The 23,183-nt window shown below is 36.9% G+C and overlaps 1 protein-coding gene across 1 annotated transcript in view; it reads left to right on the top strand.

Moving 5' to 3' along the window:
- The window catches only part of LOC122798235 (probable 2-ketogluconate reductase), a 319,480-nt gene that overhangs the window by 86,887 nt on the left and 209,410 nt on the right, over positions 1 to 23,183 (top strand). The window contains exon 2 of the mRNA XM_044067016.1: positions 11,657 to 12,029. Within this exon, the coding sequence (XP_043922951.1) occupies positions 11,657 to 12,029 (373 nt within the window). The remainder of the gene's footprint in view (positions 1 to 11,656; positions 12,030 to 23,183) is intronic.

Raw genomic sequence — 23,183 nt, 5'->3', positions numbered from 1 at the left:
GACTGTGTCAGAAAGCTTTGGATCTGTGTAGGAATAAGGTCTCAGAAACAAGGACCTGGTAGCATGGATAAATTCACCCAGCAAAATGCAAATCTCTTTGTAACTCATTGGATAGCACATTTTCTCACAAACAGAACCAGAAATTAGGGTGGCAACTTTACCTAATCCGAAAGGCTTATCATTAGTGGTGTACCCCAGGGTTCAGCACTTGGACCTCTCATCTTTGCTGTTTACTTCTCAGAGGTCAAAGTAAATGTTAAGTGTTTATGGCTGACCAGGTTAGAGATGAATGTAAACATTTGTTCCATCATAAACTCCCCAAAGGACACCAAAATTATCCAAGAGTGTCTTTCCTAAAGAAACAGATGGTGTCAAAACAATGGACTAAAACTAAATGCCAAGGAATGTATAATGATATCCTTTGGCAAGCATGACTTCCCTTATAACTATCACATTCATTCAACATACCCTTTAAAATTAATCCTGTAGTCAGCGATCTGTGAATCTGTTGACAACAGACTGTTCTTTGATCATCATGTATGCACTATTTGTAAGGAAGTTCTTTTTCATGACATAGCATATATCTAAAGGTATGGCATTCAGGTTCAAGGATGTAATCATTCTACGGTACTCTGCTTCCATCAGGCCAGTCAGTATGCCCCATTTGGTATGTTCCTTTCCAAACACTTACCACAACTGGAGTAACCACAACACTTTCTCAGCAAAAATCAAAAGTCTAAATCACAAAAACTAGGCATATCATCTCAAGACCTTGTCACTCTTCTAAGTATCATATAGATAATTAGAAGGCAACCTCTGCCTCATATATAGAGCCCTAGTAGGCCCTATCCTGTCAGAATTATTACAGATTTGCAAGTCTAATTGTAGTGTGAACATCCACTCAAGGGATCTCAATCTCTTTTCCAATGTAAGTAGAACATGTTGGAGGGATAAGTATGTATCACAGAAAATATTTCTTCTGTGAAACAGTTTACTACTTCACATAAAGCAAAGTACTCCTTTTACTTTGTTCAAATGTCATTTGGATGAGTGTATGGAAAACTGTAAATTCACCCCTGGTTTAGCACCCTTGTCCCTCATGGATGGGGTCAACAAGTAAATGTCCCAACATATCTTTGTTCTGCCCCCTTCTGAGTTATTTGTACACAGAATATAAGGGTTAAAAACAACTATACAAGGCTAGGCTTCTTATGACAATCACAGATCAATAGTTTGGTAAGTACCTATGAACCTGGAGAATAGAATAAGAGAGTCATGAGTTTATCAGTGTGTCCTCTTTTAGTATCTTCTAGAAATTTTATTAAAGTCTCTCTACTTCCTCTGAAGGTTACAAAATTGATGGCATCAATAGTTTCAGGTTTTCTTGGAGCTTCTATATATTTATAGAAGGTAGGTTCACAGTTGTATACTAGAATAATGACCACTAGAGCCCTTAAAATCCTAGTCATGCAACCCACATGTGACCCACAAATTTGATTTATATTTGATTTATAGGGGATGATTTACTGACTGTCTGTCTGTCAGAGACATAGGAACCAGACCATGGGTGTATTTTTCAATTACTCCATCTATTGGTCCAGTTTGTACTTAAATAGAGATAGGGAGGAACTCTGCTTCACATGGATGGAGAGCCTGCTCCAGAGAATAGGAATTCTGTGAGAAGCATATCTGTCTCTCCAACATGTGCAGTTTATGTTGCAAGCAAAATTTATGTCTTTTAATCTAGCAATTCTAATGCTATTTGTTTTGCGGATGTGCAAAAGGTTAATCAAAACAGGGTTCAGGGATGCCTTTTATGCCAGGCAAAGATCACCTCTCAGAAGTCTGTATGATACTGATTAAAGAGACAGAGCTTTGAGGCAATCGGCATAGGACATTGTGTTTACACCCTGTATCCTTTATGTAAGGAACCTTTGTGGACATTCAAGTTGCTGCTTGTGTCTGGTTAGGTATATACCAAAGAGGGCATTATACTCTATGATGGGCCATGTATAGTGCTGTGATGACCTCTCTGGACCTATATGCCATGCCCTTGCTTATAATTTAAACAACATAGAAGGATTTTCTTGCTACCTTGGACACATGTTGGACAAAGACTACATTGCTGTCTACATGAGTTCCCAGGTCCTTGACTAGTGAATTAACTTTAAGGGTGTTTTATTGATTAGGCAGTTACCCAAGGTGGCAGACGTCCCAAAAAGGTACTATAATTTCTTGATATTGAGTTTTAACCGATGACTTTGGCACCAAGCTTTTGTATTAGACCTTCCTGAAGGGTGTTCTTTTCTTGGGGGATTTACTCTGTAAACTTAGTTATCTAAGGGATTTTGACATTGGCTTTGATATCCGAGAAGTAGTTGCCAAAGTAGAGTGGGCATAGCATGGAACTCTGGGGAACTCTACTGGTGACCAGCCTCTTTGTGGAGGTGGCCTCACCGATTCTAACCTACTGGGTACAATCAGTGAGCCAGCTAGCAATCCAGTGTGTTATAAAGGGGTTTATACCTAGTTCTGTAAGTTTGTTGACAATGTCTGAGTTGAGTATTGTATTTAATTCCTTAGCCAGATCTAGGTAGGTACTAGTACACACAGTTTTCCCCTTATCCATTCCCTTAGTGACCTTTTCAAAGAAGTCCACCAGATTCAGTGAGCATGACCTTACTTTGATAAAGCCAAACTGGGATGGAACCAGTGTCTCCTATGTCCTTATTGATAATTTATGTGATAATTCAATCCATGGCTTTGCATTTAAGACTAGTGAGACAAATGGATCTGTAGCTTCCAAGATCAATTGAAGGTCCTCCCTTATGAAGGGGGGTGAATATTACATTCCTCTACTCTAATGGCACAAAGCCTGTTTTAAGACTATAGTTAAATCTAGACTCTAGGGGGTCCTGATAAGTCATATTTATACTATTCAAGAGGCATCTTGGTCCATTGAGGCCTTGTGCTTGGCTTTAGTGAGTACAGCCACTACATGATCCCTAGTTATAGCTGGGGGGATTATGTTTGAGGGTAGTACTGGGGGTATGTTTAGGTGTGAGAGAGGAAAAAGTTGAAACTGATTTTATCAGCTAACAGGTTCACTGTATCGCCATGCTCAGTTAATGTGGCACCATTATTGACCAGTTCAGCACATTGCTGTGTACTACCCTTGATGAGTCTGACATAGCCTTATGGCCATCATTCACCTGTGAGAATATCTTAACCTCAAAGTTGGCTTTGCTTGACCTAATTAGCTCTCTTAGTTGCCTGTTTACTTTTTACTTTGATGAGAGAGTCTTTATCTTTATGTATGCCAAGGATTTTCTTGGATGAATTTAAATAAATTTTAAATGACAGTTCATACAAACGTTTATGTGGCAGAGGTTCTAGAGGTTCATAGAATCATACGTGCTACAGACTGTTACTTCTTTTAATCAGTGGTGAATCCATATATAATTCATAGCAGGATTATTTTTGTTTTTCTCACTCTGTCCTTTTTAACATAAAGTTATAAAAAATAGAGAAAAACATTGGTTCTCTGTATTACTATGTTGGAGAATTAAGGGGGTTGCAAACTTTTTGCATTTACTCAGATACACTATATACACAGATTTTCAGTTAATTCTGTAGTTACATAGCCATACTAAAGTACTTTACAGAACTCAGAGCAAACTATTTCCTTAATAAGCACCATTCTGCCACTCTTCTGAACTCCCCTAAAGCCAGAATTTACATATGACAGCAATTGTTGTGTTTCAACAAAGCAACAGTCTGAAGATCTCAATAAAGCAAACTTGTGAGATCTTTAAGTGCTTTCTGATGGAAAGCATCCTGTATGTCAGACTGAAGTTGATAGTGGGAATTTGATGATTAAAGGTTAAAAATAAATTAAAAAAAAATATATCTGAGAATGAGGCAAAATCATATAGTTCTGATAAATTGCTCCAAGTACAGAATTTGGATTTTAAAAGTGTGAGCCTTGAGACCCAGTGTGTGCTATAACATACATGATAATTGTGAAAATAGACTCCGCTGATGTAGAGGAAGGCTTGGATACCACCACCGCCACCTTTACAGTGGCATGGAAGTGTCACTGGAGTCCACATTGCTAAACTTATGGAAGATGAACAGTAAACTGTCAAAGCATAGGGTTAAAATCAATGAATAAAACCAGTATGAATTGCTTTGTGATCAAGTTGATGCCATTTTGTCATGACAGCAGAACAGAAAGATGATGAAGGAGGGGGTTGATGATTTTCAGATAAAGGTTATAATGTTCAAGTCTAAGATGGCAGAGTTGAATATAAGGTGAGGAGAAAACATAAGTGTGACTGGAGTCCTGGAAAGAGATTAAGGTTTGGATTGTGCAGCTTATATGAAGAACAGTTTGGGTGAGTGGTTTGGCTGCCTGGCTAATTGCAATAAAGTGGAGAGAACAAACAGAATACCATTACTGTTTTTTTCCCCCAACATCTTTATTAAATTTCCACATATGACAAAGGCGATCTTGCATTTATATAAACGAAAAACAGAAAATTATATCACTTTAGTTGCAAACAGTTTACATCACAGGCACCATTGAAACAACTGTAGTTTTAAACATTATAAATCACTTATAAACCTTCCAGTCATTGTCAGTTAAGCATTATATAGCTCATTCAAATCCTGCCTCTTAAACCTCATTCCTGCTCTGCATATACTGTTCCCACAATTCCCATTTTTTTCTATGTAGTTTGCTCCTTCCCTTTTCTAAAGATCCCAATTCCAGTTGTTTTAGCTCTATTATAATATTCACTACTTCTAGTAAAGTTGGTCTAGACTTTGATTTCCATTTTCTAGTAATTGCTTTTTTGGCAGCCACCATAATTAGACTCAGCAAGGCTTTACTATGTCTAGGCAATTCAGATTCTGTAGCAAAAGTCAAAAAAATTCTCTCTCCCTTCAGTCCAATCTGCTCACCCAGCATCTCTGACCGAGCAGTCCACAGGAAATCCCAAAAGTCTGCCAGCTCATCACACCTCAAAAAATATGTTCCCAGCTACCTCTTTCTTGCCCGTCACACCTTCAACATTTGCTATCCACCTGAGGAAAAATTCTTTGGAGTCTACTTTGAGTATAAAAATACCTATGCAAACATTTTCAGGCAAAGATCCTAAACCTTCTAGACTTGGTTGCATATTTGGGAGATATAAGAATACCATTACTGCTGTCAGCAGTATTAGATGTCTATTACTGGACTATACTGGTGAGGTTCCAGTCTTGATATGTTAAGCAGTAGGTTCTGTTTTAACTATGGCAGTCTCACAAAACGTATTGATTAAGAAAATTGAGAATGTTTTTCATTGACAGTTATTCTGAGCAAGTAATAAAAAGTCCGAAAGCATTTTTTAGGTTATCTAGGTATGTAGATTACATGCCTTGAAGTTTAAGTTGATATATTCTTCTATTCTAAACATCTTCTTCCTAAGTGGGTTGAATAATTTTGTTGATCAGGGTCTGGCAATGTAGCAAGAACCCCAGTATGTATTCTTAAAATACAAACGTGATGGTTTGCAAGACTTAAAGGAAGGGGATAAAGATCCTAAATGACCAGTTCCAGTAGACCTTCAGATAGAGAAGGAATCATCAGACTATTGTTAGTATTATGTGGATGATCCTGAAATGCAGTTTATCTTTTTGTGGCCAGTAGTCTTTTAAATGGGATGTTAAGAGTTTTTAGACTCATGATGACATTGGGACTAACATATTAATGTATTTGTTTTCCTTTGTACTTATATTGTAGTGAGATAGCAACTATTTTGGATCTTGTAATGTTAAAATGCATCCTTAAGTTAATGAGATTATTCTTTTTCATGGCTTGATAGCATCTGCTGTAAAGCTGTTTGTTCTTTTCATCTTGACTGTTTTTCTATGCATGTTATGCTAACATTTAAGATTCCATGCAGTTTAGTTGATTCAGATAATTTGGGTGGAATTGTATATTGAATTCAAGTGATATCTTTGTAAAAGAGTGATCAGGGAGGACTCGTAACCAAGTATTACTAAAAAGTTTAATGTGATTTTGGTTAGAGTTTGTATTATTTGGGCTTGACTGGTTTTCAGTATGACCCTTGCTGTGTGAGTTTTCCAAATAACTTTGGTGGAGAAACTACTGACCAGAGCAAAAGTACAATGGAAGTATGAAGAGTGTTCTATGTGTTTTAAGCAGTTAGGTTTTAAAATAAATTGTGAACTAAAAGTGTTCTTACTTGCACTAAATCAGGGCCAGTGACTTAGCTTAGCCTAGTACCTACCTATGAACCTATAAACCTTGATAAGTGGATGGGTGATAGGAAATTCACCCCTGGGATTATTTCTGGGGCTCTGCTCGATAGAGGGGCAGGAATTTAACACTACATGAGTGGTGAAAGCCAATACACTGTTGGCTAGGCTTGGTTTGGCACTTGGGCTAATAGCCTAATACCTATCTATGAACCTAAGATGATTAGAGAAACTTGAAGATTAGACTTTTTTCCCTGAGACCCCCAATGATTGGTCTTATGATGAGGGTATAATTATCACTCTGATGGTGATAATTATGTCTCCTTTGGATGGAAAAACGACAGTACGTTTATTGGATGAATGGACCTGAATGTCATCTGAAGCACCAGTGTTCATGAAGTTAATGCTTAATATGAATCTTTATAAAAGATCTGGACTGGTTTATTATGTAAGGATGGGGAATCCTACTTTGACAAAGTTTATGTTGAGAAAATAGTAACGCCGAGTCAGGCTAGATGGTATTTATGGGCAACACAGGGTTTCCTTTGTTCAACTCTTTTTTGAAGGGACATTGATGAAATTGAGATAATGATCTCTTTTGCATCAGATGGCAGCTGCAGGTAAGCTGTGACTATCCAAGTGTGTGTGTGAGGGCTTTCTAATGAAGAATTTGGTACACTTACTTTTGGTGAGGTGTCTGCATTGCTCTACAGAGTCAAAATAGGTGTTTTAATGCAAGCATTTATAATTATTTCCTGTCACAGCTTTACTACTTATGATGACTTTCAACATTTATGCTTTCACAAAATAAGCAAAATATATTGCAGTTATTTGTAGATGAGATTCCTTGGTGATCAGATATTTTATTATATAATTAGTTTATGGAATGGACAATGCTATTTGAAGTTTTGTAATGCACAAGATAAGCATTTGGGAGTCATGCTACCTTTTTTAATATCATCCTTCATTAATTTTGTTGAGGGAAAGCCTCAATGAAACAAACTAATATTTGCATCATTGTTGTTATTTACTGGAGAGTCTGTGGCATGAATGAGTAGTTAGATAAGATGGAAAACAGATGGAAATCCAGCACTGGAGCTATCTTAAGATAACAAGGCAGACAAAGTTTGTCTGTTAGCTGGATTTTGGACGTATAGCATAAGGTGGTATGATTGCATGTTGCAATATGACATTCCCCTTCAATTTTACTAAAATTCTTCTAATCTGATTGTTGCAGAATATACAGAATGGAAAGGTTAAAGAAAAATTTAAAACTCATAATAGAAAATCATTTCAATGACTAGGAAGTTGTGATGTGTTGAGTGTAGGATTATTAGTGAGTAGTTATTTGTTATGAATTTTTATTTTAAACAAGGAGATGTTTACAGTGTTTAATTTGTATTTGTTGATATAATTTGATGAGACTGCTGCTTAAATATGCACCACTTGAATGAAAGATGATTGTAATGGTAGGTGATATAATATTTGTACAGGTAAAACATTGTCTGCATTTCTGATGAGGGTGCACATGTGAAAATGTGTTCATCAGTTTATTGTTTAATAATAAGGATGTAAGACTGGCTTACAACTGTATGCATTTTTACCCTGCTTTCAAGATTTAAATAAAATGGTGTTAGTTATAAAAAAACAAATAAGACAGATCTTTGTTAATGTTCCTTTTTTCCTCTTTTAAACTCTATTCTTCTGATATCTCTTCTGTTACAGCAGACCAGCCAGCAGCCTACCCATCCTTACCCTTTCCACGTTGGATTTTGCCATGTGCTTAGGCTTTCTGGAACATTCTAAAGATATGCCATAGATGAATTATTGATCCTCCAACTTGATTGTCTGATTATTTGTGTGTGTGTGTGTGTGTGTGTGTGTGTGTGTGTGTGTGTGTGTGTGTGTGTGTGTGTGCGTGCGCGCGTGTTTGTGTGTATGTATGTGTCTATGTGTGTCTGTGTGTAGGTTCCACTTCCTTCTTAACCTTGAATTGAATAAATAGGAGTCAGACATCTAATGAAATAATGATTTCAACAGTTGGCCTCATATCAGTTCCCAGTAATGCTCATTTACTACTTTCTGCTTAAGATAGTTGAAACCTTTATGAACTTCATCAGTTAGTCAGTGTAAGACTTGACAGGCAGGGACAACTTTCTGTAGTACATGCTCTCACTTGCCTTAATAATACAAAAAATAGAATGTCAGTTCCATCTGACTCTACTAAAATGATCAGTGGATTGAATGTATAGTTAGGTACACTACAGACACATTCAGTAAGATTACATATGATGTCTTATGAAATGCTTTTCCAGTTTTCTGCAAATAGTATTTGATAAATGATCTTATTGCCTGTCTAGAAGCCTTTAATGTCTGTAATTAGGTGGTGTAAACAACTGGTAAACATGGTGATAACTTCAAGTTTGAATCAATTTCTCTTAGAAATGATGCCTCTGTCTTTATGAAACCTGGAAAAAAAATCAGAAATGCTCCAGATTTCTGACAGTGTATTCCTTCGGTCTAGAAGTATTGAAATTTCTAACAAAGAGGATATAATTTCTTCCTGTTCATAGCAACTTTGATCTTAGGAGGAAGTATGTCATTTTTTTGTACACTCAGTATAGTTATTAATTTATCATATATGCAGTTATTTTTACATCAACATATTAATACTGCATGTCAGGAAAGCCGTTCTGTATCAGAGGAGCAAAGAACTTATTTACCAAACAAAAAGAACAGAGTCATTTAATCGATATAATCCAGACGTATCAATTCTTTTAGCAAAACCCAGGCCGTCCTTTTTAGTACTGAGCAGAAGCATTACTCTGTAGTCTTGGAACCATGAAAAAGAATGCTTGGAAAACCTAAATACAGTGATATGATTTGTTCAACATATTCTAATTCACATTCTTGGTTGGCACAATGTAAAACTTGTAGGTGCTTATCTTTTCTGTAAATTTTTTTCCAGTGATGTTGCCAGGATAATGAGTGTTCTTGGAAAGCTGAAGCAAGTCTGTTGTATTAATTGTTTTATTTAACTTTTTGAACTTTGATTGTTTTGGGTACTTATCATTTTATCGATGCTCCAATTCGCCGAACTTCTATTTGTCGAACTTAAAGCATCAAATATCATTTCAGTGAAGTATTACATCACTGACATTTTTCCTGGGGAAGGGACTTAGTCAGCCGTTGTAAAAAATGTGTCCTTTTCCCCAATGTAGTGCAATCTTGGAGTTGGAATATATAATTAGGAGTGTGTGGGGGCAGGGGGTCAAAGCCCCCCACCTTGGTGAGTTTAAAATAATGTAATTTGTGTTACAAGTGTTCCACTGGCCAAATATTTTTTTTTCATGAGAAATCTTTTTGATGATGTAATTCTTCACTGAAATTGTTTTCGATGCTTTAAGTTCAATGAATAGACATTTGGCGAATTGAGGCTTCAATGAAATGATATAGACCCAATTGTTTTATACCTAGTGACAGAATACTTGCACCTTAAATGACCATTTTAATAAAAAAGCTGGTATAAAACCAAAAAACTTTATTGTAGAAAAAACACATTCAGTAAACACTTTCATCTCTTAAACTGAGACTTTGTCAGACTGAGAGTTACATCATTAAAAAAGACTTAAATAAGAAGATTTTTGTAGCTTATTTAAAAAGAAAGGGGTTAAAACACTAATTGGTAATTAAGCATGTGATGAGAATTTAGTGTTTAAGTAGTTTTTAATGATGTAACTTTCAGTTTGATGACGTCTCAGTTTGTCTAAGAGATGAATATGTTTACTGAAGGTACTTTTTCTATAATAATGTTTTTTTGGTTTTATACCAGCTTTGTTATTATTTTGTTACATGAGTTAGTTCAGTTTGTACTGTTTAGTGGTATTAAATGACCATTAAATATTGCAGGTATAAAATGATGACAGATATTTTTACATAATCAAAGTGATAAAGGTCTTACAAAGTATTAGCTTATCCTCTGATACAATGGTATCATAAAGATCCACTTTATCTTTGTCAAAATACCAAAATTTTGAACAGAAAAAGGAAAGCAAATGTAGATTACTCCACGGAATTACGACCTTTGTATATTTAGTAAGAGGGAATACAAACTCCTACATGGGTATTCTTCCCAGAAAAAAATAAGATATTCAGACTATTAGTTAAGTACCTCACAAACTGGTACCTTTGCCAAGTAACAGACAAGCATGTAAAATGCAGTCCTGTATAACATACAAAGGCTTACAAAATATTAAATATTCTGATTGATAAGCTGTTATAAAGTATTAGCTTAGACAGCAGTGAAATGTGTATCATCTCCAATATCTATAAAAGAGAAGAAGACATAACTGAAAATATGATGTATATACTTTAATTATCAGTATGGCAATGACAGCCCTTGCAGGATGACTGCACTCTCAAACTATGTACTGTATATGAGTGGAATGCCCATCTTACATTCTATCAAGAGTACAAGATCCATGCTTCATATCTATTTTAATAGCATGGTCCATGGTAACTAATATTAACAAGACAAAAGATCTTTGAGTAGAAATGCTTATGACAATATTACTTTGTATGACATGGTTTAGTAGGCTGAAAGAAAGGAGCAGTAAATGAAATATATGCATGTATTAGCAATTCAGTGGCAATAAATGACAAAGGAATTTCAAGCTTAGTTTTGTAACAAGGAAAAGGTTCAGGGTTTGACACTACTGTAAAATACTAAAAAAGTAACAAAACGTAAGTACTGCAGAAAATTAGAACAATGATCAGTGATATATGGTGATAGTAATTATGAAGGGGGGAGCAACAGAAATATGATCAGTCTGACAGGTAGCATCACCAAGACTATGGAAGCAGAGAGATATCTGAGCAGCTGTACAAAGGTTGGATGAACTGATGTGGTAAAATTCCTAGAAGAACAGTTTGATCCCAAAGCTGGAAAGCAGAGCATAATCTTTTATTCATGGGAATTCTATAGCAGTAAAGGACACATACTTGATAGTCAGAATAGGTAAACTAGCTCACTGACATGTGACAGTGCTCATGATAGCAATAATGAAATGTATTAAGCACTAAAATGAGTTCCTGGTTAATTAATGGTATAGGAAGCAAATCATGTCAGATTTCTACAAGACGCCTAAATGTGGTTTTCATCAGTTCCACAGTTTGAAAGCATTTACTATATCGATGTAAAAGATTATGTTCAGTACTTAGTATATTTCTAAAATGTATGTACCCTTTCATTACACTTAAAGTACAAAGTAGGCTTGTTTGTTACACTACCTTGTGTGGACTGTATTTGTTCATCTTTTGCAATGCAAATCAATTGTAATTTATATTTGTTTAGAAGTAACAAGATGTTTTCTCTGTTTTGATTTTACAGAACATGGAGGGCCTGCCTTGTGCCTTATTATCTGACAAAATGTGTCATCTTCCAGAAGATTATATTGAGCTTGTTAAGTTACATTTCAGAATTATCTGGTTTAAAGACTTTGTTCAAAACCAGCAGCAATGTTCACAAGTGACTCAAGCACTCTTTGTTTGGGCACAGCTACCACACGTAACCCAAGAGCTCCTGCAGAGTCTGCCAAACTTGAAAGTGATTGTAAATGGAGGAGTGGGTGTGAACCACCTGGATCTGAATTTAATCTCCAGATTTGGGGTCAAAGTGGGCAATACACCACATGTGCTCAGCAATGCCACTGCAGACATGGGCATGGCTCTAATGTTGGCATCTGCTCGTAGGTTAATTGAAGGTAGATATGCTTTTTATTCAGTCTCTATGTTTAAATTTCAGCCTGCATCAAGTAAAATTGGGTGAAGACATGAACTACAACATAAAAAGATCACACATTATTTCATACTGACATGATAAAAGATCAGCTAACTCACCAAGTTTTCTTTAGCTTTGATCACTGAGTATTTTTGAATCAGTAGTGGTTTTAAACACCTATGCAGTATAAAGAAAATGCACATGAATTGTTCAATGTACAGTGTAACCAATTTTAAAACAGATGTCTAAATATTGGGAAAATCAATCCTGATCAGTTAACCGAAAACAGGTACAACAGTTTCCATAACTCGATCACTGATAAATGTAAATTACCTGGGTAAATTGCTGTCTTAACGCACTCTTTTCCTCACTTTCAAAACCCTGCTGTGGGACATAGGCTGAGATTATGAATAGTGTCCTAGCAATTACACTAGAGTGTGATTGCTATGACTCCATCACTAATTCTGATGACATCCCGCCTTGTCTTCTGAAGCCTGTCCCTCACCACAATTCCCACACCATGTCTAGTCTGTCCTCTTTCTGAATATTAGGCTGTGGATCCCAAACCTAGTGGCTTTGCTGCACTGCCCTTCCATCTTATCTCCTGGATACAGACAATGTCCAGACTCTTCCTTACTTTCATTTCATCCACTTACAAGTTCTGGACTGCCAGTAAACCTACAGTGTTTGTAACGATCCCTAGTTCATGTTTGGCAGGTTGCTTTCACTCAACAGAGTTATGCCAGTTAACTCAAGCTGGGCAACTGGACACTAGCAGCACCTACTAGATATAGCAGGACAAAGTGAATTGGTGTTGATAATGGGTGACCTGAATGTACCTATCCGGATAGATAGAACAGGATATGGAGACTGCCATTCTACACTTCTGTCTGGCAAATGGCTTGATGGTGGTCATCATGGTTCAGTAAGAGAGATAATCACAATATCACATGCAAGAGTGGCCAACATGCAACTCAGGTGGACTTTCTCCTAGGAAGGAAAGGGTATTAATGTAGAATCAGTGATTACCAAGTCATCCTCAGTGAAACAGTCAGCTCACAACATAAACCACTGGTTGTCATGATCAGCTGCAAGTGGTGGTCAGAGAAGGCTCTATGATCAACAGAGACAAGGCTAAAGACCTGGAAGTTGATTGGACAGAAAGTGCAATGGTTCAAGGATTTACTCAGGGCTGTATCACTTTAGGAAGTAGAGGAAATAGGTGGAACTGAAGAAGAATGGTAGCACCTCAAAACAGTATATGTAAGGAATATATAGAGTAAATATGCAACAGAGCCAGGTATGGAAGCAAAGTACATAAAGAAAAGCTGGAAACAGAATGCAGAAGACCAGTGTGTCATCAAAAGAAAGAACTGAGGAGAAAAGGGAAGATAGAAAAGATGGACCAGGCTAACAAGGAATACTGGTTGGCTAACAAAGAGGCTAAGAACAGATTTGTAATAGCAAAGAACAAGACATCAGCTTTTGGAAAGTGACTCAGTACATGGTACAAAGAAAATCTATTGGGTTGCAAGGCAAAGACAGAAAGATAAAGAAGACAGTCAAACACCCCTCATAAGGGATGCCAACAACAACTTGCTCACTAGTCCACAGGACATAAAAGGCAGATGGAAGGAGTATTTCCAGCAGCTTCTGAATGAAGAAAATCCCACAGAGGATGCACTGCCCCAGACACAGCATATGATGAAAGAAGAGAAGGAGCCCACTCTAGAAGAAGTAATAACAACACTAAGGAAAGTGAAGTCAGAAAGAGCAGTAGGTTGAGATGAGGTTGCAGTAGATATGACCAAGGTGTTGGGCGAGATAGGGGAGAAATGGCTCCTGTGGGCACTCCAAGCAGTGTGGAGAGAAAGGCAAATCTCTGATGATTGGAGAATAAGCATAATCGTGCCAGTGTACAAGAACAAAGAGGACATCCACAATTGTGGGCAGTACAGAAGTACCAAACTCCTGTCACACTGCATTAAAGTTCTGGACAGGCTGACTGATGAACGGATACACAGAGTAGCAGAAAGTAAGACAGGAGATAAATAGTTTGGATTCAGATCAGGATGCAGCATACTGAACAAAGTTTGCAGTGAGACAGATAGTTGAGAAGGAGATAGAGAGATGTGGAAAGAGTCCAACTGGGCATTCCTAGATGTGGAGAAAGCATATAACAAGGTCCCAAGAAAGCTAATTTGGGCAGTCCGGTGGTGGTTCAAAGTCTCAGAAACATTGATAGAATTAGTGCAGACTATGTACAAGGACCCAGTGACTCCAGTATTAACAGTGTTTGGACTCACAGAGGGGTTGCCAGTGGGCATGAGTGTGAATCAGGGTTTACCTCTGAGCACACTGCTGCTCATACTGGTGATGGATTACATTAGGTAAGAGGTCAGAGGGGACAGATCAACATAGTTGCCATATGTACAGGATGTAGTATTTACAGGTAGATTTTGAGTAAGAACTTCAACAAAGGTTAGAGGAATAGAATGCAAAACTGAAGGCACATGGGATAATACTGAGTATTGTTAAGACCGTTGTAATGGTAGCAAATAGGGGAAATCAGAAGAAGCTCAGAATTGAGACAGAAGGGAAAACAGAGGAACATGTTAACAGTTTCAAGTATCTAGAAAGGGTGGTTGAGGAGAAGGGAGCCTGAATGAGGAGATCAAAGCTAGAATCAGAGGGCCTGCAGCCAACTAGCACAGAGTGTTAGGGCTAGTGTATGACAGAAGAATGCCAAAGAAACTGAAATGTAAGGTGTACAAAACAGCAACGTGACCAGTACTACTATATGATACAGTACCTCTCTATGGTACAGTAACCCAGGCAGTAATGACAGAGCAGTTGAGGAATCTAGAGATGATGGAGATGATGTGCCTGAGATGGGTGGTTGATTGTACATCATGGGACAGACAAAGAAATTAGGACTTCAGAGCAGAAGCCAACGTAGCTAAAAATGTAGCAAATGTCAAAAGTCGAAGAACAGACTACAGTGGTTCAGGCACATGTAAAGAAAAGCAGAAGACAATCTGTTGAAGATGACTTGGAACAGACCGGAAAAAGGCAAGATGAAGTGAGGGCATCCTGAAAATGGCTAAATAGATTGTGAGAAAAAGACCTGCAAAAAGTCAGGCATGACTGTCAAAGAAGGTTGGAGAGTGGCATTGAATCAGATAGATGACAGCAGTTGACATGACACCCTTACCTGATGTAGAAATTGGGGGGGGGTGATGGTGATGGTGAGGACTTGTGTAAAGTGAAATATGCATAATGTGTTCTCTATTGTAGCAAACTTTGACACTGCTGTGCAGAGATATTCCCTCTCTCTAGGATGTGACTGTCTTACAATTGTTTGTATGAAGCAGTGGAGTATCCTAGTTTTATCCGAGTTCTTTTTTTTAACTATTTGGTGATCAGTAAGAAGGAAACTCGGGTAGTGTAGAAGTCCAGACCCCATCCGAATGGGGGAAGAAAATATTTTTTTAGTAATATTGGAAAGTCTACATGGATTCTGCCAGAAACTAGCACAAGAGGCAGAATGATGCAAAAAAAGAGGTTCTAAGAACATTATTCAAAATTTATAATTGCAAATTTCTCATTTGTATTCCAAATGACAAGTGTATGAAATAAAATACACAAACGGATATTTTTATTAACTGACTACGAGGTAAGAAAAATTAGTAAAGGGATTCAAGGAGTAAAGTCGTCTGTATGAAGAAAAATTAAAGCTACCTCCTCACAGAAAGTTGACATCAAAAAGTTACTTTCAGTTCTGCACACACAATCTTAAAATGCAGTTTCAGAATTTTGAGTTATGAATGGGATTGCCAGATCCACAATTTTCACCTTCATTTTACATTAGACGACAAAGGAATACTAGTGTTAATGAGAATATTAATGAGAAGATTTGGGCTGATGAAACAGTGTCAAGGGAAAAGGACAGAAAAAATCTCAGGGAGCTGAGCAAAGGCAGGAAAACAGATGCTGATGAAGTTTCCAACCCATGTTTTTAATAATGCCACTTAGGATTATGTTCTGAAATGTACCAAGTGTGGAAGGATGGTCAGTTATTTAAGGACTGTATAACCACAGATGTACAACTTCTGAAGAAGTGAGACTAATAATTCTTGTGTTGTGCGCCCCTCTGAGGCCCCCAGTGCTATGGTTGCTATTCATGACCCATCTGCTCAGATGGGCAACAGACCAAAATAACAGAAAAATGTTTCATGTGGGAGTAGGGGTGTGGATGGATGATGGTATTCCCATTTCTAATACATTTGAGACTTTGGGGATATGGTAATGATGTTGCAGAGGAGGTCTTATGTGAAGGTGAATATACTATACTGTCTGTATAGGTACTAGGGTTCAATGCCGTAAATATTAAAAGACAGCCAAACAGACATTTCATTTCTCTGGTTGATATGTGTTCTGTAAAGGTTCTTTTTAGTAATGTTAACAGTAAAGCTGCATTTCATTGTTTGCTTGTGTTGAACTGGCTTAGGAACATACACCAATATATTGCTTGTATTTCTGCCTGTAGGTTATTGGAGGAACTGACAGGGCAAATTTTGCTCTTAGATGAGGTGGTGTGTTATTTAGTTACTGATACTTGTTCTGGTTTAACTGTTTTGCTTTCTGTTTCTATATGTATTATTATTTTAGACCACATTTGCTGTATGCTTGGGTAGGGCAAGTGCCTTTGACTGTCTGATGATAAGCATTTCTATGCATTTTTTACATATGGTCCATTGACAGGTGTCATATTTTAGATGCTTTCATGCCATACATTCTCATCAACTTGGGTCTCATTCTAACAGGGATTTTAATTGTAGAATTTTTTTTATGGAAATCAAGAATGCTATCTGGGGCTAGTGATGTGAAAAGTGCTTAGCAATTGATTGAGAGTAAATATTAAGATGGGGACGTTCCTCATAAAGTTACACATCAAAGTAGTGCTTTATATATTTAATTAGATGACGTTTGTGAATGATTGTTGGGTTGTTTTGCACACTGGTGAGATGACTGTTTTTTAAGATCATCAGACAATATGAGGTGTTTTGTATATTAGCCTTTTAATGCGGGTTGGGTTAGAAGGATACAGAGTGCTTTTTAGAAGCTGGATGGCGGTCTACTGTGGCAAATACTGCAGAAGTGTCATGTTTCCAAGCAGTCTTTTCAGTCTTCCTTGAATAATCGGTGGATGGTACTGAAGGATAAGCTGGGTACAGACAATGCCAGGTGGAATACTTGTAAATCACAAAAGGAGAAGCACTATTTCAGTGCATTGATCACAAAACTAATTAATTGCCTTGAACTTGAAGATATTCCCCTTAGGGATAAAGCAGTGGAACCGATGTATCCGTTTGATTATAGGAACTTAAGGCTGTTTTAAGAGATGTTAATATAGATAACTCTCCTGGAGGAATGGGATTTCTTACTTTATAAACTTTTAACAGACATCCAATTTGTTCTGTTATATTTACACATTTAGTGATTTTTTTTTTTTTTGGGGGGGGGGTAGCTTGGATATGCAATTTAGTTTTCTAAAGTTTATTTGGAAGAGGAATAATAAAACCAGTCTTTGTAATTGTGTAAATGGTATCTCATGCACTTTTTGAACTCTGATTTTCAATTTTTGATAAAAGTTTTACAAAGGAAGATGCACAATATTGTCTTTATTCTGGAGATAGAGCTTTTTGGTTGTTCTGGTTGGCCTACACACAACTTGCTGTTATGGAAAGTTTGTGATATTATTGTCAGTGGAGAATTTGGTAGGTTGGTGAGATGTGTTATCATTCAGGCTTATAACAGTATCTGTCATATGTCTTTGCAAGTAATTTGGCAACACTTTTCTGCTCCATCTGCTTTTTTGCAATTGCACCTGGTGCTTTGGTCAATGAGTGGCAGAGTTGTGTGGTTATATTACAGAACGAAGCCCTGCAAAGCTTTGGTTTCAGACCCATTTTATTTGGCTTAGTTAAAAATGCTGCTGCTCACTGTGTATGACTACCAGTGCTGCCTTGGAGTTGGGAGCTAGACCCCAGGATTTCACTACCAGCTGTGCTAAGGTGGTCTGGTGACCTAGTTGCGGTGATGGCTAATGTCTGTAATATCATTCCAACTCTGATCCTTTTTATGTATGGTAGGTTTAGGTCTCAATTTTTATAAATAAAAAGGTCTGGCTGATTATTTCAGAAAAGGTGGGACTTCTTATCATATGTCTAAAATAAAGATGTTGAGTATTCATTCTTGAGATAGGGCATGATACGAAATCAGGGAAATTGGGGAATGTCCTGCTTACATTGTGACGTATCAGTTCTGCTTGGAAATTCTTTAGAATGGCAATTGAAAAGAAGTCTTATTTCTTCAGTTCATGTTTATTAAAGTTTGGCTCATATCTTGCAGGGGTAAATTCAGGATGGAATTTGTTTTATTGAGAATCACAGTTTCCAGCATTTGTGGTTGTCAACTGAACTGTAGAAAGACAGATATCCTTTACAGCAAAAGAGTAAAGAGTCTGGATGTTTTACTTCCGGTGTTTTACTTGCTTCTGTGCATTTACATATCTTTCTAGTACTTTTAAATACAGATTCTGTAAGTGACATGACTGCTTTATTGTACAGTCAGTATGGGTATGTTCTTGTTCTTTTGCAATCCGGAATAAAAGACTGGTTTATGTTCTGTATTATTAAATGGTTAAATGGTTGTTAAATGGTGCATTTCAGAAGGTCTCCTTATGGCATATTGACTAGAACTCTTTAATTTTTAGAAGAAAACTATGGTACATGCCTGCATTCATTACATTTTATGAGACTGGCAGATGAAAATTGTTGCCTTCCTGTGTCAACAATGTATGGTTTGGGAATACATGTCATGATAAGCAACCGAGGAATAAGGGTTATTCTGGGTGACTGGCCCATGAAAAATGGCTGTTAACCCTATAATTCATTTATCCTTTTAGGGTGACGGTTATGTGCTCTATCTCCTGGAGTATCATGTAGAAGTGACATTGTATTAAATTTTTCTTCTCTGCTTTAAGACTCAGATTTGTAGATATTTGCGTGGTAAAAAGTATGAGGTGCACCTTGTTTTCTTATAAGATGTATATAATATTAACATGTTAAAGAGGCAGAGAGTACGGGACATTTTTTTGGTCTTCAATAATGCATAATTGAGACTTTTTCTACTACAGATAGGTTCAGAATTAAAATTTTAGATAAAATAGTTAATTATTAATTTATTTTTTTTGTTTGCTTGTTGTTTGCCCTCACACAGCCAACCATCAGTGCATCCCAGTGCCTCTGTCCTTCATCAGATTTACCTCCCCCACCTTATTTCTCCCAGACTTAGTCTAACAGGGTTGAGGCCAGCAAGGAGCTTAAGGCATCCTGGGACCTCAAGTTATTTGATAGCATGAATATTTTTATTTTAGGCCCACTGTGGATTCTCCTTGCATTCACCAGTAAAGGGTCGGGCATGTAATAGAGACAATTGGCATATTGCCCCATCATCACAGCACCTCAGCCAATGTCAAAACCCCCTTTGCCCTCCTAGGACCATACTCCCCTTTATGGCCCCAGCTTCTACCAGAGATCATATATGGGTATGCCTCAGTTACCCCTTCCCCCTGAAGATGGGCACACCCATCCCTCCCTACCAGAGATCATACATGGGTATGCTCTGGAAACCCCCTCCCCCTGAAGATGGACACACCCATCCCTCCCTTCCAGTACCTCAGACATCCGAGCACCTTATTGTTACATAGGGAAAATCTGTTTGATTAAAAGTCTGTTATTGAGAAAGATTATTTTGGTTGGTTTTATCCTCTATCTGAATGTTTTGAAACAGAGTTAACTTAAATCTTTTGAAGTATTTTCTGCAGCATACAAAATCTTATAAAATGCAATATCCTGTATGAAACTGGAGAGGAAGAGAGCTTATGGATAATACGCCCCATCATGTTTAGGATAAATGCATCTGTTTTATATGGTCCAGCTGATGTCAGAAAACAAAGGGTTGGTTACAGAGATTCCAAGACTGGAGTATGGAAAGCTGTGCTATGAGCTAGGGGGAGGGTAGAAAAATAAGGCTGCAAGAAGCAGAGTGTGGTAAATTTTTATGGAAAAAGGCGAAGTGTTGGAGAGTGATATGGGTGGAAATGTTATGGATAGAAGGAAATTATATGACAAAGTGATACAAAGCTATTATACAGTAAGTTTGATTACTGGAAGGAAAGATTGTATAGCTTAGGGTAAGTTAAGAAGTATAGTGTATTAGACAATTTTTGTTTGGAGACTTTGACAGACTTCTTGTTAAAACATAAAGTATAAAGCAAAGATAAAAACTGTTTGCCAATTGCCATGGTGTCACTGGAGAAAACATTACGTGTGATATCTGACTGAAAAAAAGCTTTCATTTTTTTTTAGAAGAAGAACTTGCTAGAGCTTAGATATATTAGTATTGATAATATTATTTAAGATTGCTTTGAAGAAGGGGAAGAAAATGGTTGAGTTCAAGAAAATTGTGGCAGAAGTGGCATGGGCAACATGGAATGGAATATGAAAAAGACAGTGGAAAAGTGTTGTATATGAATATGTTAATGTTTATTTCAAATCAGAAATGTACTCTTTTTGCTCCTTTTATATATGTTTTTCCTTATTGCTGTACAGTATGTTGCTTTTGTGATTGACTGATTATGAGATGATATACTAGAACTTTTAATAACTACCATCTATTGTTTTTGAAAGGTAAATGTTCTATTTCATGTTTGAAATTCTGTGAATAAGGATGTTAGTGGTCTAATTTCCACCCAGCACTATTTTTATGAGAGTGGAAGAACAGAATGCTGTGTTGCCTGTTGGAGATACCTCTGTTTTGCAGGAACATGCTTAATCTTGAAAAGAAGCTGTGTAAATTATTGCAGCTGATGAATAGGGTTTACTAGATTCTGCTTTAAACAGAATGGTGCAAGGATCTGAGCCAGAAAATTCTTCCCCTGAGCATTCAAAGAGTGCTAATAAGGAAGGACTTTGCCTTGAAGAAGAGGAAGGAGAAGCAACTTTTACAAAACTGCTCTGAAACGTACTGAAGAATCTTGTGCGTTAAATATATTTCCTGTGAGGTGAGAGGAACAGAAAATGGATCAGTGTGGCATTCAGAATAAATCAGAAAGTAGATAACGATGTTGTTATAGAATGCAGAGATATTTCTGTGCAGAGTAATGCTGAAATATTTCTGCTTTAAAAATAAACAGTTCCACAAATGAAGGAAATGGGAAAACTGCCAATTTATTGGTTCTGTTGACTGGGAAAGTCAGACTGAGTGGAAAACCCCCTTTCAGTGTGGCCAAGGGAGAAAAACTTTACAAGATACAGAGACCGTGACATACATGCATGCATGCTGTAATGAACCATTTGAGTATACAATAATGAGGGGAAAATTATTTTCTGAGCATACAGTACTGAAAAAATGACATGGTACATAGGAATAGTCAGCATACATACTGTAATCATGACATAGGCAATGCACTGATATGAAAATCATTCAAAGTTGGATCAGAATGAGTATTTAGACAAAGTTTAGATAGTATTTTATTATAGTAGGACAGTGGTAAAGTGAAGTTTCATATCAATGAAAAGTTGAAGATGGTATAGTCCAGTTTATGTGGCCAACTGGATGTAATAGCACATAATAAGACACAGGATTACTGTTGAAGTAGGCATTTTAGAGAAGTATAGGATAGAGTGGATAAGAATAGTTTAGAGAGATTATCCATGTGTGGTGTATGAGCACAGGCATCAGGCCTTTATGTGTTGTTTCAACAGTAGCATGAAAGATTTAAGGTTATTTGTTTGAGTGAGACAGAAATGGAATTCCAGACTTTACAGTGAGTCACCTGTGACCTGCAGCATTGTTTGATTTAATTGGCTGCAGTAAAAATTTATCAGTGGAGAGGAGTCCAGAATAGGGACTAAGGCTGGATAATATTTTTCACTATTTTGCATTTTTCAGGTTGGATAATATTTTTTAGCATTTTGCATTTTTCAGGTTGGAAAAACGAGACTGAACTTTTTTTTTTTTTAGTTGCGTGGATATTTGATAGTGAGATGATTCTAACCAATTAATCTGTTTTAGTACCATGCAGTGATAGGACCTATAATGCATATCAGCTACAAATATAGGACATTTTGTTGTATTTTACTACCATGGTTTTTTGGGTAGTTTGCAAGATGACAAATACAGGAGCAGACTGCAGGATTATGGGTAACAGTAAAGTGGAGGTAATAATTTCCCTATGCTGGTCAGTCAGGTAAGGTTTGGATCAATATAGAGCACCAAGTATATGGTTGTATGATATGTTGATAAATACATCAAAAACTAAGCATATGAGATTTGGGAGACATAAACTGAAAGGTAGATATTTAATACAGCACACAGTGATTGAAACTGTAGACTCATTTAAGGACCTGGGTATATGGGTAGATTCAGCTATGAGTTTTTCCAATCATATCAACCAATTGGCTAATGATAGTTATAGAACTGTAGGTTGTATAAAAAGATTTATAAAGACTAGGAAATCAAACATAATGAAGGCATTGTTAGTTACATTTGACCCAAACTTGAGTAAGGAATAACAATATAGGAAAACGAGCATGAATAAACTGGAAAGAGTACAGCGGAAATATACTAAGGGTATCCAGGGACGTGAAAATCTAAGTTGTTATGAAAGACTAAAATATCTGAACTTTTACAGTGTCTCTTACAGATATTTAAGAGGAGATCTTATTCAGGTATATAGGGCATTTAGAGACAACTACCTCTGGGAATGTTTGGGTTAACAAAAAGTACTAGAGAATCATCAGACAACCTATGTAGAAGATTCTATATGAATGAGAAGTGTAGTAATTGGTTATCTGACAGAGCAGCTGATGCATGGAACAGACTACCAAATTACATTAAAGCAAGTACTAGTTTAGATATTTTTAAGAACAGCCTGGACATTTATTATGGGGCCTGGACATTTATTATGGGAACAAGTATTTTGACATATTGGCAAGCTAGAAGGGCTTTAATGCCCATGCTTGAAACATTTGTATGTCTGTATGTATATGTATGTAAGTTTTATGTG

Source organism: Protopterus annectens, chromosome 3.part1, assembly GCF_019279795.1.
Source record: "Protopterus annectens isolate FY-2018-M chromosome 3.part1, PAN1.0, whole genome shotgun sequence".
In the NCBI taxonomy this organism is placed as follows: domain Eukaryota; kingdom Metazoa; phylum Chordata; order Ceratodontiformes; family Protopteridae; genus Protopterus; species Protopterus annectens.
This window is presented reverse-complemented; position numbering and strand designations above follow the sequence as displayed.